The sequence below is a fragment of the Manacus candei genome, unplaced genomic scaffold (assembly GCF_025592945.1).
Source record: "Manacus candei isolate 608988 ecotype Guabito, Panama unplaced genomic scaffold, ASM2559294v1 h1tg000005l, whole genome shotgun sequence".
NCBI classification, from domain to species: domain Eukaryota; kingdom Metazoa; phylum Chordata; class Aves; order Passeriformes; family Pipridae; genus Manacus; species Manacus candei.
Window position 1 is genome coordinate 20,794,496 of NW_026138053.1, and position 15,581 is coordinate 20,810,076.

Consider the following 15,581-nt stretch of genomic DNA (forward strand, 5'->3'; position numbering starts at 1 on the left):
AGTTCTGAGTTTTCACATTTCCATTAAGACCATTTAAAATATAGCAGACCACCAATATAGCAGGGATGGAAACATACAATTAAAAGTCAGACCTCACAGTCCTCATAAATTTACAGCATAGTTTTAAAAACCTCTTAAGGAGATGTCTGGGTTTTATTAAAAATGAAGGTAACATCAAATAAAAGCAAAACTAAAACAGAATAGGTAGAACATTTTATTTTTGTCAAACCTTAAATGTAAAGTATATTAAAAAAACATGGTTTGGAATTTCAAGAACAGGAATATAAACATGTATTTTCTATCCCAGAAAAAAAATCATGCAGGTGTTACAGTATTTGATCATTCTCTACATTCACTGGTATGCAACATCAACTTAATGTTATTAATAGATACAGAGATGCTGTAAATTGGTACAAAAACCAGGGTCTTCTGGCCTCACACTGTAGATGAAGCAAATCTGTTCTTTGGTAATTGGAGAAGGCTCATTTTCCATTCCAATGCAGGACTGTTAGGAGGCCATATTAGCCACTCAGCTCAGAAAATTACAACTCCTGTAGACAGTCTGGGCTACTTTTGTCACAAGAAAATAGTATTAGAGGTGGTATTAGAGGTATAAACGTAAAGAAGTTAAAATTATTCGTTCCTTGTGGTGGCTTTTTCAGGGGGAAAAAAATCCAAACTCTCTCCTCCTCTATTCATTGTTTAATCTAGGTAACATTTAGACTCATATGGAAAGGTATTTGTTAGATGGGAATGTACACATGCATACTTTCAATTTAAATAAAGAGACGTGTGTGGAGAATGGTAATTTGAAGTTAACATGACTTGAAGGTACTCCTATAATAAAGTTTAAAGATTTAGTAAACTGGGACATTACAAATCCAAAAAAAGTGTTTCTAGATTTTTCATCTTCCCTTTTTCAACAAAGACTGACAGAATATACATATACAGGTTGACATTTTGATTTATCCAAAACAACTTTCACTTTGCTCAGTTTGCAAGTCCTACTGACTAAAATGTAGTATCATTCACAACGAAATATTTTCAGTAAGTGAAACAATAAGCAAAGAAAACCAAAACTAAGCTCAGAAGCTAAGTGGTTTAGAAAGCCTGGTAACACCTACGTGTGCGTCAGTGTGCCTATAATTTCTTTTTGTACATTATATCTCTAGACACACACACATATATAATATACACACCCCGTGCGCCCACGCGCACACACACACACCTTTGTAACCTGCAGTGGAGACCAACCTATGTTCTAATAAGGAACCAAACACATCATTTAAAAATGTGGCTAATTTAACAAAACAGAGAAGAAACTGCTGCTATCAAAATATACAATTTGGATTGCAGACTAGAAGGCTAACAATATTAAAAAAATAGTTTTAAGCAAAACCCCTTTGCTTCTGAATAACAACAGGTTATCAACCTGCCATAGCATGAATCATCCAAACAAGATTCTATAAAAAGTTTAAACTGTGACCCTTCCTCATTTGTAAAGTTCTTGACAACTCCTATAGTGCGAGCTCTGGTCTCCAAACTGGAGCCCCTTCCATTTTTCTCAATCCATACTTCAGGAAACAAATGGCAGCTGAAGGATTCAGAATCTCAAGTGTGATTTGTGCTTTACCATATACCTGAAAAAAATTATCAGAACACAATATTACTACCCTTGTGGCATTTATAGGAGTTTTACTCTCAGGAATAAAATGCACAGACATTGTTAAAACAGAATTCTTACAGAATTAGAAAGTTGCCAAAGAGATGCAAAGCCTTATGCATCATTTAGCTCTGTATTATGCACAGTATTTTTCCCACTAAATGACGGTCAGCTAAAACCTTACCTTGAAGAAAATTCATGCTTTCCAAGACATCACATGACTTCTAACATTGAAAGACTATTGTTAAAGATAACTAGGTCATTCTGGGAGTTGACATATACTGTTTATCTGAGACCTTTAAATAGGGAGCCATAGAAAGTTTGATGATTGGAATTATTTTGACAATTCCCAGAGGATTTTTCTTTTGCACTCCATCATTCAAGCAGTTTGCTGTGCACTTAACATGAAAAGATTAAACATCCATAAAATGCATGGGCTTCTCCCCTTCCTCGATATTTCTTCAACTGCTTCATGATAATAAAGTTTCTTCTCTACAATGTGAAAAAGGTATTGCAGTGAAATTCTGATTCAGGAGGGCTCTGAGCCACAGAGAAGCAGAGTCAGAAGCAAAGCAGCTCTTCACAGAGCTGCTGCTGTTCCCCCACCCCTCACTTCCAACAAAAGGCAGGGCTAAATACTCAGAAGGCCCCTAATATACAGAGGAATAACCAGTCCAGAACTTATTACATGCCCTGTTTTTTGGAGTTGTTCTTCTACCCAGTGCTGTGGACTCAGAGGCATCAGAGTAAGACAAGGCTTTGTGGCTCTTCATCTTAAGGTAGTTTATCACCTTTTCTAGACTGTCACCTCGTGAGGTGGAGAGAGAGAAGGAGAGCACCTGGACTGTCCTCCATTCCTTGCCTGCTGCCTGAAGGGAGGTGGGCAATCATGGCACTGATCGGTGATTAATGGTAACTGCCCTTCCTTTCAGTACACACTTATTACACTTTGGAGATGGTTATTTACAGTCTCTAAACATATACCAGTATGTTCATCAGGGAAAATCAAAACAAGCAATATCTTCAAGCTAAAACACTCTTCAGATGTCTAAGTTGTATACAATCCCCTTGATGCCAGAACTTTAAAGTCTCTCCAAACATCATAAAAGCACAAGCATCAAGGATTTTCACCAGCAAACATACCTGTCCAAAGTTTCCCAGAAGCGTAGAAATACTGGCCTGTCCAAGTGTCTTTTGTGGTAGCTGAGTTCTAACACTGTAACATCCCATTTCTGTACATTTGGATCCAGACGTACTTCGTCATATTTGAGATGAAAAGCTTTAACTGCAGGAAAAAGGAAAGCATTTAGAGTACAAACATGAAGACTTTACAGTGGTTTGTTATCAGTCGAAGAAAATTCCCACCACATCACTCTTTTTTTCAGAATGAAGCCTGAGAGCAAAATTAATGAGCCCATAACCCAAGGAAGTCAACTAGTTCCTAAATGGCACTGACCTAAATATAGCGGTCGGTGGCTCTCGTGCTATTACAGGTTTAAGTGAAAGGGTAGCCCCTATTTTTAGATGCACAGATTCCAGGAGAAAAGCAGAAACCCTTTGCCAATTCAAGTGCATTTTCTTTGAGAAAGATGTTACTTCCTAAAATCTTCCAACTGTCAAAGAATTAAAAATAATTTAAACAAGGCTTTTCTGAGACCGCTGAGAAGGAAGCCTGGCTACTTCCTGAAAGTCTGAGTAGCAGATTGATAGCAGAATGCCAGTGTAACCCCCCAAAGGCTACGTGAACCATTCTGAGAAATTTAGTAACTGCCAATGTTCCCTGATCTAGGACTCAGTTAAAAATGGTAAAATATTAACTGTTGCTTTTCTCTTGGCAAGTACTGTCATACATGAATTATGTAAAGCCCAAGCATTTACACAGTTAGCATTAAAAGCAAAGTACCTAAGTCTTGTACAATTCCTGTCTGGTAACCAATCTGATGATTTGAGTAGTATTGGAAAAGTAAAACAGAAGCATTTGACAAGGCTTGTGGAAACTAGTTATTTTTAATGCCATGGTTGTATCATTTTCTAATACCACACTCAGAATCCACCTACGGTTTCAGTTAAATGGCTAAAATATATAAAAATAATTTTAAAAATTGGTTCTTTTTTCCAGATCTATCTAGGAACTTCCTAGAAGATTGCTATGTGAAATTAGCTTTTTTTTTTTTTCAGCTGACAAACTAAAGATCATCTCGCTTGTATCTCTGCCAAATACATTTCCAAGCTTTGTGAATGAAAACCAAGAATACACATACATTATCTTTGCTATACAACATTGCATGTATTCAAATAACTCCAGAGAAAACAAATGAAGATATACTGGGGCCATGCATTTACAGAAAACTTAACACCTGAGACAGCCTCTGCATTAAGGTTAAATGTTATTGAGCAGAAGACAACCCACTTCTGAATCTGAATCAAATCACTATTAAAGCACACTAATGTGCTCCTGGAGTAAGACCTTTAAAAGGGTATTCAAAATTAAGTATTTGTTCATTAAAGTGACATCATTCAAAATTTCATCTTAAACATTTACCTGCAGTTACAAAATTGAGTTCATTTGCTACATGAACATTAAATACTCAGACTACCTGTAAAGAAAACTAGGGAGAACAATTTTAGAGACTCAATTAATGAAATGATATGTGACATAGCAATTGAACAAATAAGAGCCAGTTTGACAGGCTCTGACCCAATACAAATTTTATTGAGGGATTCTTTATGGTAAGCTACTTGCTTGTTTTCTAACATGACAGTGATAAGCTTTGAGTATTTGTTAATCAGTAGAAATCCAGAAGAAGAAGAAATGCAAACTGCAAGTGAAACAATGAATGGCTGCAAATCTCAGAAACCACATTTATGAAGACTATTAAACACTATAAAAACAGCAAAGCAATATCTTCAGGAAAAATTAAACACATACAGCTGGACTGACATGGTGCTGCCTTCATTTACCTGTTTGAATTTGAGGGGTAAGTCATTAGGAAAAGTCAGAGATGGTCTTTGTCAGGAAAATATTTTAAAAATACCTTGCTTTGAAGCAACGTCATGCATTTCTAAAATTAAAATTTCAAGGTATGCATTGAGTAAGACCAGATATACTTTCACTTGAAAAGCATAAGAATTTGCACACCTTCAGACTGAACTGTGCAGGCTGTGACTGAACTTCTGGCAGAGCAAAGACCAGAAACGTCAATGCATGTCAGAAAAATTCCTACGGCCCTCTATACATTTATACATACAAAATGTTAGAATTAATAGGGAGCACCATGTGACTGCTGGCTAGACCTTAAATATTTCACTGCATTTCTCTTGGTTTTGCTTCTCACAATTTCTGCTTTCTCTGTATTACTTTGAAGTGTTGTTTTCTTCTTTTATTAGTCTCTTTTGTGAAGTTCTCTCCTGTGGTGTACATTTACTTTTACAATGACTTTCAGGTTCTTTCACTCTTCCTTCTCAGTCTCATTCCCTCCTTAAGTGACTTATCCTATTTTCTTGTTCACAGACCCAATCTTAGCCTTCTGCCCAACTGTTGGGTTTTTCCCTTGCTGCTTAGCAAACAACCTCTTTCCAGACTCTGCTTCACATACCAAATAGGTGCAGCACACATAAAACCTGGTAAAACTTGTTTCCTCATCACACTGACAGGAAGATGACAGACTGAACTGAGGTGGGTTTTGGTTTGTTGGGTTTGTTTTTTCTTTTCTGTGAGTGCGTTGGTTTTTTTGTGTTGTTTTTCTGTGGCTCAGGAACCACTGGACACTATCAAAAGGTCTATTTTCTAAGGCAGTTCCACACTGAAGCAACAGAGAAGAGAAGAGAAACTGGCAGTTTCCTGAGATATTATCGTCCAGCTCACTGTCAGGAGTGAACTGTGCAGGGAAGTGCAGTGTGCCTCAAAGCACACCAGGTACAGTTGTGAGAACTCAAAACTGTTCAGATCTAACAGTGGTAACATCTAGCTCACTTTAAACTTTAAACTTGAGCTTTTTAAAACTTTAAAGGTTTTATCAGACACCAGATCATATTTTTAACGCCTCCTTAGTGGAATACTAGGTGATTAATCCTCTGTTCAAAGTAGCAATGAAATGTGAAGGTATCCTGTAAACCTGTTCTCTACTGATTGTTAGAGTATGCATTGTCTGTTCACCTTTTATTTTAGAAGCTTGCAAAGTAAATTTGTACACTAGCTATTCCTGCCTCTTAAAGATGACAGCTCTGAGAAGATTTCTGTGAGCTTCCACAGGTCAGAACAAAAGAACTGCAGAGGGCACATTAATATTCACTGTCTGTGAGCAGACCAAAGCCACTGCCAGCTCAACCACCCACATCCAACAGCACTTGGGAAGTACTTTGCCATAAGCATAAGAACCTTTGCCCTCAGGAAACCCCAAGCACAAGACAAAAACCCCCAAGACATCTAAACCCAAGATAAATCCCTTACTTTTTGCAAAGATATCGACAGGAGATCCATCAGGCAGGAGCCAAGGCCAGCCTTTGAACTGCCAAGCAGGACCCTGTACAAACACGGCCACCACGCGATCCCTGCGAACACAGAAAGGCACGGACACGTTGACGGCCTCCAACATTTCAATTACATGCTTTCCTAGACAGGCAATGTGCCTTAGCATGGCTTCTTATTTTAGTAACAGCAGTATAGCACATCTAACAACCACAACTCCAGCACAACAACTGCTTTTCCTTTGTTAAGCAAAAAAAAAAAAAAGTGGTTTTTCTGGACTTTCTGTTCAACTTCGCAGCTCAGTTTCTCATGTTACAATTTTAAGAAGTCAAACACTGTTTATCTGTGGTCATTATTACTTTGCTTTTAAAATGTGCTCCAACATTTTTAGAGACAATCTTCTGTGAACAGCATTGTAAACACAGATGTGTCTGTTTAAAAGCCTTTATTCTCAATACTGCCCACTTCTAGTTAAAATTCCTGCAAAGTGCATCATCTATTCTAAGAGAACATAACCACTACCTGTGGTCTAAGAAAATAAATCTGCAATTAATATGAAGCTTTTACACTATTAAAATTTAACCCCCCACCACTTTTGAGAACAAATAACTTCCCAAATACGGTCTGTCTTTCTGTTGAGTGTTTACATCATCCAACCACGGTTCCTATCTCCCACAACAAATAACTATCTCTCTAATCTAATCCCAAATTAATTCATTATAAACTCCACCAAATGCCAAATGGAAAATAATCAAGGTGGAGTTTTGATATGGCTCCCTTGGATAAAAGCAATATAAAAAATCCCCACACCACTTCACATCTTGGGGCAGAAGTACTTTAGATCTAGTTGAGATGGTTCTTACAGGTTTGATCATTAAACATTTTAAGTGCTATTTGATAGTCAGAATTTCAAACCCATAGATTTCTGATTAGTTCAAGCTCTAATGGTAGAGAACAATTAATTTAGGAACAGGACTTTTTCAAAGTATTTCCCTCCATTAAAATCTAATGTGGAAGTTACAAAACCACCAAATATGTCATCATCCACGTCTAAACTCTCCACACTTGTGAGAAAGAAATAAAAATGCTCCATAATGTACTTCATTAAATAACAAAAAGATCTAAAACAATAAAAATATGCTTCTCCAGAATTTTTCTCCTCACTGAGAATTATTTTTCATAGCACTGAGAAATGTGCTACAGACCAAATCATCCGTTTCCAGCTTTTTCGTAAAAGTAAAAACTATCCATGATTCCCTTTCCCCAGCTAGGGCTCTGCCTTCAGAAGTAAACTTCCATCAATTCAATGAATTCTACCCAGTACTGGAATCACTGTTCAGTCTTTACTGTCTGACATATTTTCTTTCTTTAACTATTAAAAAAGTTGGAATGTCAGATGCTGAAGGCCTGCAAACATGTCTTCCCAACAGATTTTCCTTCAGAAAGCAGATACGAAAGAAAGGTTTTTCTCCCAGATCATGGTTCAGTGACTTGCACATTTACAGTGTCACAGACCAGAAAAATAATATGATCATTTCTATTTGAATTTCTGGAACATTTCAGGCAAACCTTATAAAATTAGTTGTGCTGCTCACACTGTTAAAATGTACAGTGCTGTGAGTTTTTAAGACCTTTCAGATGAGTTCAGTTTCATATGATTTTCACCTAAAGACTCCCAAACACTTAATCAAATCTGCTCTTATATCTGTATCTTTGCTTTTTAGTGCATTTCATAGTGTTTTATTGGCCCCCTCCAAGTTCTGCATTGTCCTGGTTAAGAAATTTTGCAAAGGAGAAATGTCCTTACCAGTCTTGTGGCATAAGTTTCAGAGGCTGGTCTACTACTCGATAAGGAACAGTAACACTGACTGTGGTTCCCCCCGGCTGCATCTGGTCCTTCCTTCTCTGTATTAGAGTTTCATTCTCTCGTTGACAGCCTTGTTTCTTCTTTTCATCTGATGGTACAAACCTCAGGGAATAACAAAACACTCAGTAGACAAGGGCAATTTACTTGATGGACTCAGCAGAAAAAGTAACAACTTGATGAGAACTTGGCATTATTGACAGCAGTCACTGGAGCCATCTCATCCTCACTGCGCTAACTCTCTGTTGCTACTCACTTAAAACAGCAAAAAAAATTTAGGAATACTATTTCATAAGCCTTTATCATCAAAACAGTCATACTAAAACGTCCTCAGCCCTCCAAAAATACAGCCAGAGCTGTTCTTATGCATTCATGGCTCTCCTTGTCGAGCTTACCCAATACATTTGGAGATGAGGAGCCAGATCACAACCTGCTAAGTGACTATAACTCATTCTTTTTAGTGACCAAGGGTAACCTGGGCACTAAAACAGTTGCTTCCTGGAACAAATTTCAAGAGCTCTTGAAGTCATCCAAATTATGTTTTCTGAAGAAAGCTGGGATTTTTGGTCAAAAACGTTTTTTTTGAGTAAGATTTTCTTTTGAGGATGGTGATTTTACATTATCAATTATTCATCTGATATATAATACTATAATTTTTTGTTTGTTTTCTAAATAGCCTCTGATAGAATAAGTGCTCAGAAAATACAGATGTGATCCCCACGTCATACGTAATCTATGACAAAAATAATTGCTTAAGATATGACACACCATCTCCAATTAATTACCAGTTTTGAATCTTTCAGCCCTCTCACCTAAAAAAACAAATGCAATCCCATTTCAAGGCCCTCTTCTTTATGGTGACAATCAAATACACAGAACAGGCCTCAAAATTGGCAACATAAACATGAGAGCAATGTAAGCCTTTTCACATATAAATCTCAGTGGATTTTGTCATAAGAAAGATAATAGTCATGTATTTTAGAGAACTAAAACTATGTCGCAGAAAGTGAAGTTGATGTGTCCAGTGTCACCCACCAGGCCAGCAAAAGAGTGGAATTCAGACCCCCTTTCTCCTAACTCTCCACTCAGAACCACCCTGCTGCACTGTAACGCTGCTGACATTTCATTTCCAAAGCTTCTGATAAAAATAAAACAGTGTTTCACTTAACTGCAGTAGTTATCATCAGTACTGGTGCTACATTTTAAAAAGCACAGTACCTAATTAGTAATATTTCCTCTTCATTACAGCACACATGGTGCTTTTGAGCAGTTTACAACATTTTTGGTTGTTTGCACCAGATTTCTATTTGTTCTCTTCCATCTATTTCTCTTTGAATACTAAAACCCAAATGGAATGTGCTTTAACAGGCAGACTGTACTTCCTATTGCTGGAGAAACAGGAAAAAGAATGCAAAATTAAATATGAAGATAAGTTCATTATTCAGTCAGCCTGAAAATACTAGTTTTCTTTACATATCCAATGACAAAACAGCATTTTAGGGAGAAAACCCCAACCAAACAATCACGTTTTAAGGCAGCAGGTGAAAACTGCCAATAAACCTTCAGGCAAAACTGTTTTACTTTTCTAATCTAAGTGAACAGATGAAGCCCCCTTACACTCTTCCTGATTTAACAGTGTCTCACAAACAAAGTCACAAGGAATTTCCAAAGTGCGTGTCCAAATGCCTGCAACTGATACAACTGCAGGAGGAAAGTAAAAATAAACCCAGCTGACTGTGAACGGTGCACTAAAGCTGACTAGTATTGCAACTGCAGAAAAAGCATTACAGGTGTTAAATGATGTGCTGTAAATTAAATTATGCTTATCTGTCTAGTACATGTGTGACACCATCATTGTAATGGAAATAGAAACCAAAAAGCTATTCAGGACACTGGGGAAAAGTACACTTCGGCTACCCAGAATATTACTTCCAAAAAGTTAAGATAATAATTCCCCCAATAATTGAAGTAATTTGAAAAGAGTTAATATTTACATATACTTTTATCTATCACATTTGACTGACATGTACAATTGCACACTACACAGAAGCATTCAATACAGTTCTGCTTTGGAAAAAGCTACCAAATGTGACACCAAAGTTGAAGTGTTTCTAATGAATTTGTTAATTTAAAAACTCAAAAGCAAGGTGCACCTTTAATCAGGAGCAAACCTACTGGCCTGTCCTGCCAACACATTGCAGGCTTTGCTTTGCCAGTACTAATAGGAAACTATTTTATAACTTAAAATGAGGATTTGCTTGGTGGTCTTCAGCTTTTAAGTAAACCATTAATGAGCTGCTCATTGCCCATTAGAACTAAAGGAATCTGCGCGGAAAGGAATGGAAATAAAATGGTTTTTTTTAAATAATTAAAAAAAATTAGAAAAGCAACCCCTCAAAAACCTTTTATCCAAGTGGCAGGGTTTATGGGAAAAAACAGGATCACCTAAAATGGTGGACATACTGCGAAGAATTTTGTTATTCTGTGTCACATGCACTGAACAAGAACAAACTCTTATAGAATATGTAAATAAAAACCAAACAGCCCTACTTACATTACAGTGATAATCAAATATTCATATGAACAGGGATCTAAAAGGTCACATTTTAAATTTAATTTGTAAATATGAGGAAGCAAAAACATTTTAAATGGAAACAGGAAAGCTAGGCACCCCTGCCAAATTAGACAAGAAGCAATACTGCTTTTTCACCACTATATCTGAGACCTCTTCAATTTGGCTGAAACAGGCATTCTCAATTCTACTTCTAGCTTCAAATGTTTCTGTGTTTAAGAATTCATTTCAACAGTAGTTTATTGGCAGTTTCTCTCTCTTTCAGCTAGAACTTGTGTTAGAGTCATTAAGGTGCCATTCGGTTGTGCCTCAGTTATTTACCTTCTAGATACCTGCTACAGTTTTATTTCCTGTAAAATACCGAATGTTTCTGAATCCACTTCTCCAGGACACAACATAAAATATCTTGTTATCCGAAAATCCTGAAGGAAAAACTATCAATAAGCTGATTCACATGGAACAGTAGAGAAGATGACTGTCACAAAGAAAGCATTGAATCAAGAGCTTACATCTATGTAAACACACAGAGAACAGGAATAAAGGACAGCTCTCAGAAACTTTACAAAATATCTGCTTGCATTTCTGGGAACCATCGATTCAATAAGTAAAAAATCACGTGCTTAAGAGCCAAGAATCAATAGAAATTACTGTAGGATTATAAACTTAATCATGGCCTATGCCATCACTACCTGGACATAAAACACAAGCTTAACAAGTGTGAGTATTAAACACCCAAAAAAAAGTCTTCCCTTGTAAATTATTTATAGGATTATTATGTAGTACTATAGCCAATGGCTTAACTACACATTTGTACTTGACACGTTTTTAATCATTCAATACACTAGAAATGTATTCTGAAACCTGACTGTGCAGGACAGTTTCTTGTGGCTTCTCTGGATTACTATTACCTAGTGGGAAAAAAAAAAAAAGAGAAAAAAGAAAAAAATTCCCTATCTACTCAGAAGCACTTTTATACTCCTATTAGGAAATTAAAGCACTCCCATCTCTTGCTGTTAACTGCCAAAATCATTACCCACATAAAAAATGGTGCACTCTCACTTTCCAAAGACAGGAGATCCCTTTCCTAAGGTAACAGGCAAGTGATTGAACAAAATCAAATTATAGCAGGTAACTGGCAAGATATAATCCCCTGAACTGCCTGAACTGCTCATGCCTTGGCTCTAAACTCACATCCATTGCCAACATTAACTTTAAAACACTTTCACTTTCTGGTCCCCAACTCGGGCACACTGAAAATTGCATGAACAGAGAATAAGGCAACTCCAATGTTCCACAGTAACCAAGATCATCATAAGACCCATTCGGTTGTGTTCAGAACTGGAGACCTATTTTTACTACCCTCTCAGTATTTCTGTTATGTTACAGTATCAAAAGCTTTATGCACCTATTTTTGCGAGAGAACAAAGCTCATTTTTTTGTAACACATCATCCCTGAATCTATCCCAGATACTCTGCTCACTATCAAAGCTGGGTAAAGCTCTGTGAGTTGCCTGGCCACATATGGTGAGAGGCATCACAAGTAAGAGCATCATCATAATAAAAATACATAATCATCATCTAATCATTCACATCTCCCTGATGTCATTCCTGCTTCGCCTTTGTTCCATGTAAAGCCGAAGCCTTGCCTCTGAAAAGCCTGGCTTCAGATATTCTCAAATACTTACTCTGGAAAGCCAGATTTTACACAATAACTGTGATATCCAGTGTTGCATTTAGCTAGTGAATAAGAATAAAGCATATTATATAAAATATTTTTAAGAAGTTTCACAATATATTAGAATGTACTGCAGTGCTGATTTTAAGTTAAATTATATCTTCTTCCTATTTTAGACACTTCTCATTTTATGTTGTACTTGGTTCCTTAGAAAAATAACCTTTCAAAAGTTATCAAAAATATTTGCTTATTACACAGCACATGAATTGTATATATAACAATTATATACAGAAATATCCTCCTTAAAGATCTAAGTTGCAACAAATATATTGAACAGAAAAATTAGATATCTTAAAAAAAAAAAAAAAAAAAATCTTAAACCAGTACCATGCTTTGGGTTTGTCATTATACACATTTCATTCTACACATGATAATTTTCCTGCTTTCCATATTCTCTGCCTTAAAAGAGCATAACATTAGTGATAAACTGAAGATGCTACGCATACAAATGTCAGCCAAATCTGGCATGGAAAAACTCTAATATGCTATAGAGCTATGAAAAGGCTTAGTAAAAACATTGGTATAACTAACAGGTTTCTTTCAGTCCTTAGCAATTGAATTTAAGGCCTACCATAGTACTGGATGAAGACTCTCCTGTTTATTTTATAACCATGAAGCTAAAATATCTGTCAGTGATACCACAGTTAGTTTTTCTCATATCCAAAGTGACAATGCATTGCAGTCCAGTTACTTATAAAAAAAATCCAGCACTGCAGACAAACACTACCCTAAAAGACAGAGATTCCCAGCTATGACTAAGTTTTGATTTTAAGTGGTTTGGTCTCTAACTATAATTTCAGGTAATTATTTTTCTTATTTTGTTTTAAGAAACATTTAAATGGATGGAATCACAAAAGCTGCTTCATTTATGAAACCCAAGTGCTCATTCTTTATGATCACACACTTCACAGAAGTCTGTTGCCTCAGGGATCAGACATGGAAGAGAAGCCCATCCTATAAACAGCTTCCATACCCTAACCATCCTGGGGGCATCATTCTCCCAGGCTTCTCCTGCTTTTCTTCACAGTCTCCCCTGCAATGGCTCTTCCCTTCCAGCTCCAAAAATCTCTTCTCCTTCTGCTATATCGCCGATCTCCTCTGATGGCAGCTACAAGAAGGTTGACTATCTCTAGAAATACATGAAATGCAAATCTCCCTTCATCTTCCTCAGCAGGGGTAAGGGAGTGAGTAATAACTTGGGTGTGTCCTTTCTATCTGGACAATATTTCTTTATTCCTTGTGGCAATGACAGGAGTCTTTGGAATCTCTGCTCTTCTGTTAGATTTAGCCATATGTGGGGAATGAGCTAAATAAGGTGGTGACATAAGAGGCAGAAATTAGTTGAGTCTTTTTTCTTAGGAAAACCATCATATATCTATCAATCACTCTCTACATCAAGACTAGTTCTACACTCTGCATACCTGAACAGTAAAATAAACCCTGAAGCCTTTCCTAAACTAAGCACTTCAATAAATCTGAATGCAACAAAATACAGCCCGGGAGGTGTATTTCCTAGAAGAGCACTAGAACTGTCATGGCTAAATTAATATTTTGCTCTTCTGAATTCTGCTATTGCCCTTCTGATTCATTAACATACCTTGCTTCTTTGCTTTCTCTTTCATACTGGTTAACTACATCAGTGTCCTCCTCTGAACCCTTAAACTTCATTTCCTTTTTTTTCTGGATCATGTTCACTGCATTCTGAATATCAGCATCCTCACGGGACAGGTCTTCAGAACTTAACTGCAACTGCCCTGGTGGAGCTGAAAACAACTGAAAACTGTGTCTCCTGGCACAGATATACTTACACATGACATAGAGGTGCCTTATTCCTTTCTAAGTATTCCCATACCAGGCATATGCATGGATGTAAAATCCAAGGCTTGTTGGGAATTTTTTTCCTAAATGTAAAAACCCACATAAACAAACAACGTCTCTGTCAACCCAATTATATCAGTCCAGTGACTGCTTGCACATTATTAAACTGTAATGTTAAAAGCCACCCTTCTCTCCAATTAAATATTTCAGAGCAGACATCAACAGTCCAGTACTTCCTGGATCTTCGATGGTATGTGGCAGTAAGCTGGGAACCACAATTAGATCAGAAGAAGGTGCCTCATATCTCCCAGTATAGTTTTATAAAATCCTAGGGCAACTCCAGTGGAAGGCAAGGCACCACAACAGGACAGGCTGGTTTTGAAGAAGAGCAGTTTTACAGTCCCATAAAAGATGAGAGCATAAAAAGACAACCCCTCCATTTTTTGAACCTACCATTGTGGACAATCTGCAACAGTGTATTTCTCTGTGAAAATGACTGTTTCAAAAAAATCAACTGATATTTACAGATAGGCAAGTCTAAATGCCATGATCTGTTGGACAAGCAGAAAGATTCATTGAGTCATAATGAATTAAATCTTAGAATCAGATGTGTGATGCGATAATCAAATTTTAGCAACTCGCTGATATTTCCCTGGATGAATTTGCATCAATACCTCATGACAATATGTGAACTTGAAAAAAAAAAATAAGTCTGTCTTTACACAACCAGCTGAGCTGCTTGGCTGATACAGCCTGATACAGACCCTCCAGTCACTGTCCTCTTTACCCTAACTGTGGTCATTTCCCAAAATCTTTTCTGAGCTCCAGGAGCACACTGCTCCTCTTCTCTAACCCTTCTTCCATTGTAAGGGGTCATGGATTGGTGCCTTTATGTTACATAAAACAAAACCACTGCAGATACTGGAACTGGTATTGCAAGACTCTCTCCTCAGTCTGCCCCTTGAGCCCAGAGGTCACAAATGAGCCAAAACTCTGAAAATAAGTTTTCGCTTTTTTCCTGCTAGTCAAAAGGAATTAATTTCTTTTATACTCTGGTCTGTAAAACTAGCTTGTCACAAGAGAGTAGATGAACCCTCTTGCTTAATTACTAATTAGGTACTAGTATAACTTGGTATCTGAAAACAATTTGTTGTACAGTATGTTCTAATCAGCTACTTACTTCAGATCTTGCAGAAGGTCCTTTGCATTAAGCATTGTTATTAAAGAGGTCGTGGCTGCTGGAATAATGATTATGGGAGTTCGAGACCCTGTAGAGATAATAAAGTTAGACTTGCCTGGGGGTTTTTTTGGTGTGTTTTGGTTATTTGTTTTTTCTCCCCCTTTTTCATTAAAGGAGCTGGACATAAAAACAGATTCTTGCTTAACAGGTCACAGTCTTGGAAATATATTCAAGGAATATTGTAGCAAAACTTTTTCTAGACTAAAGGTTTTCATTCACAA

The 15,581-nt window shown here is 37.0% G+C and overlaps 1 protein-coding gene across 1 annotated transcript in view; it reads right to left on the reverse strand.

Moving 5' to 3' along the window:
* Nucleotides 1-201: 201 nt before the first annotated feature.
* CDC73 (cell division cycle 73) overlaps nt 202-15,581 on the reverse strand; it is a 105,752-nt gene continuing 90,372 nt past the window's right edge. Inside the window, exons 13-17 of the mRNA XM_051804734.1 lie at nt 15,301-15,388; nt 7,939-8,100; nt 6,114-6,214; nt 2,807-2,948; nt 202-1,640 (exon numbers count right to left, since the gene is read on the reverse strand). Of these exons, the coding sequence (XP_051660694.1) occupies nt 1,604-1,640; nt 2,807-2,948; nt 6,114-6,214; nt 7,939-8,100; nt 15,301-15,388 (530 nt within the window). The 3' untranslated portion in view covers nt 202-1,603. The remainder of the gene's footprint in view (nt 1,641-2,806; nt 2,949-6,113; nt 6,215-7,938; nt 8,101-15,300; nt 15,389-15,581) is intronic.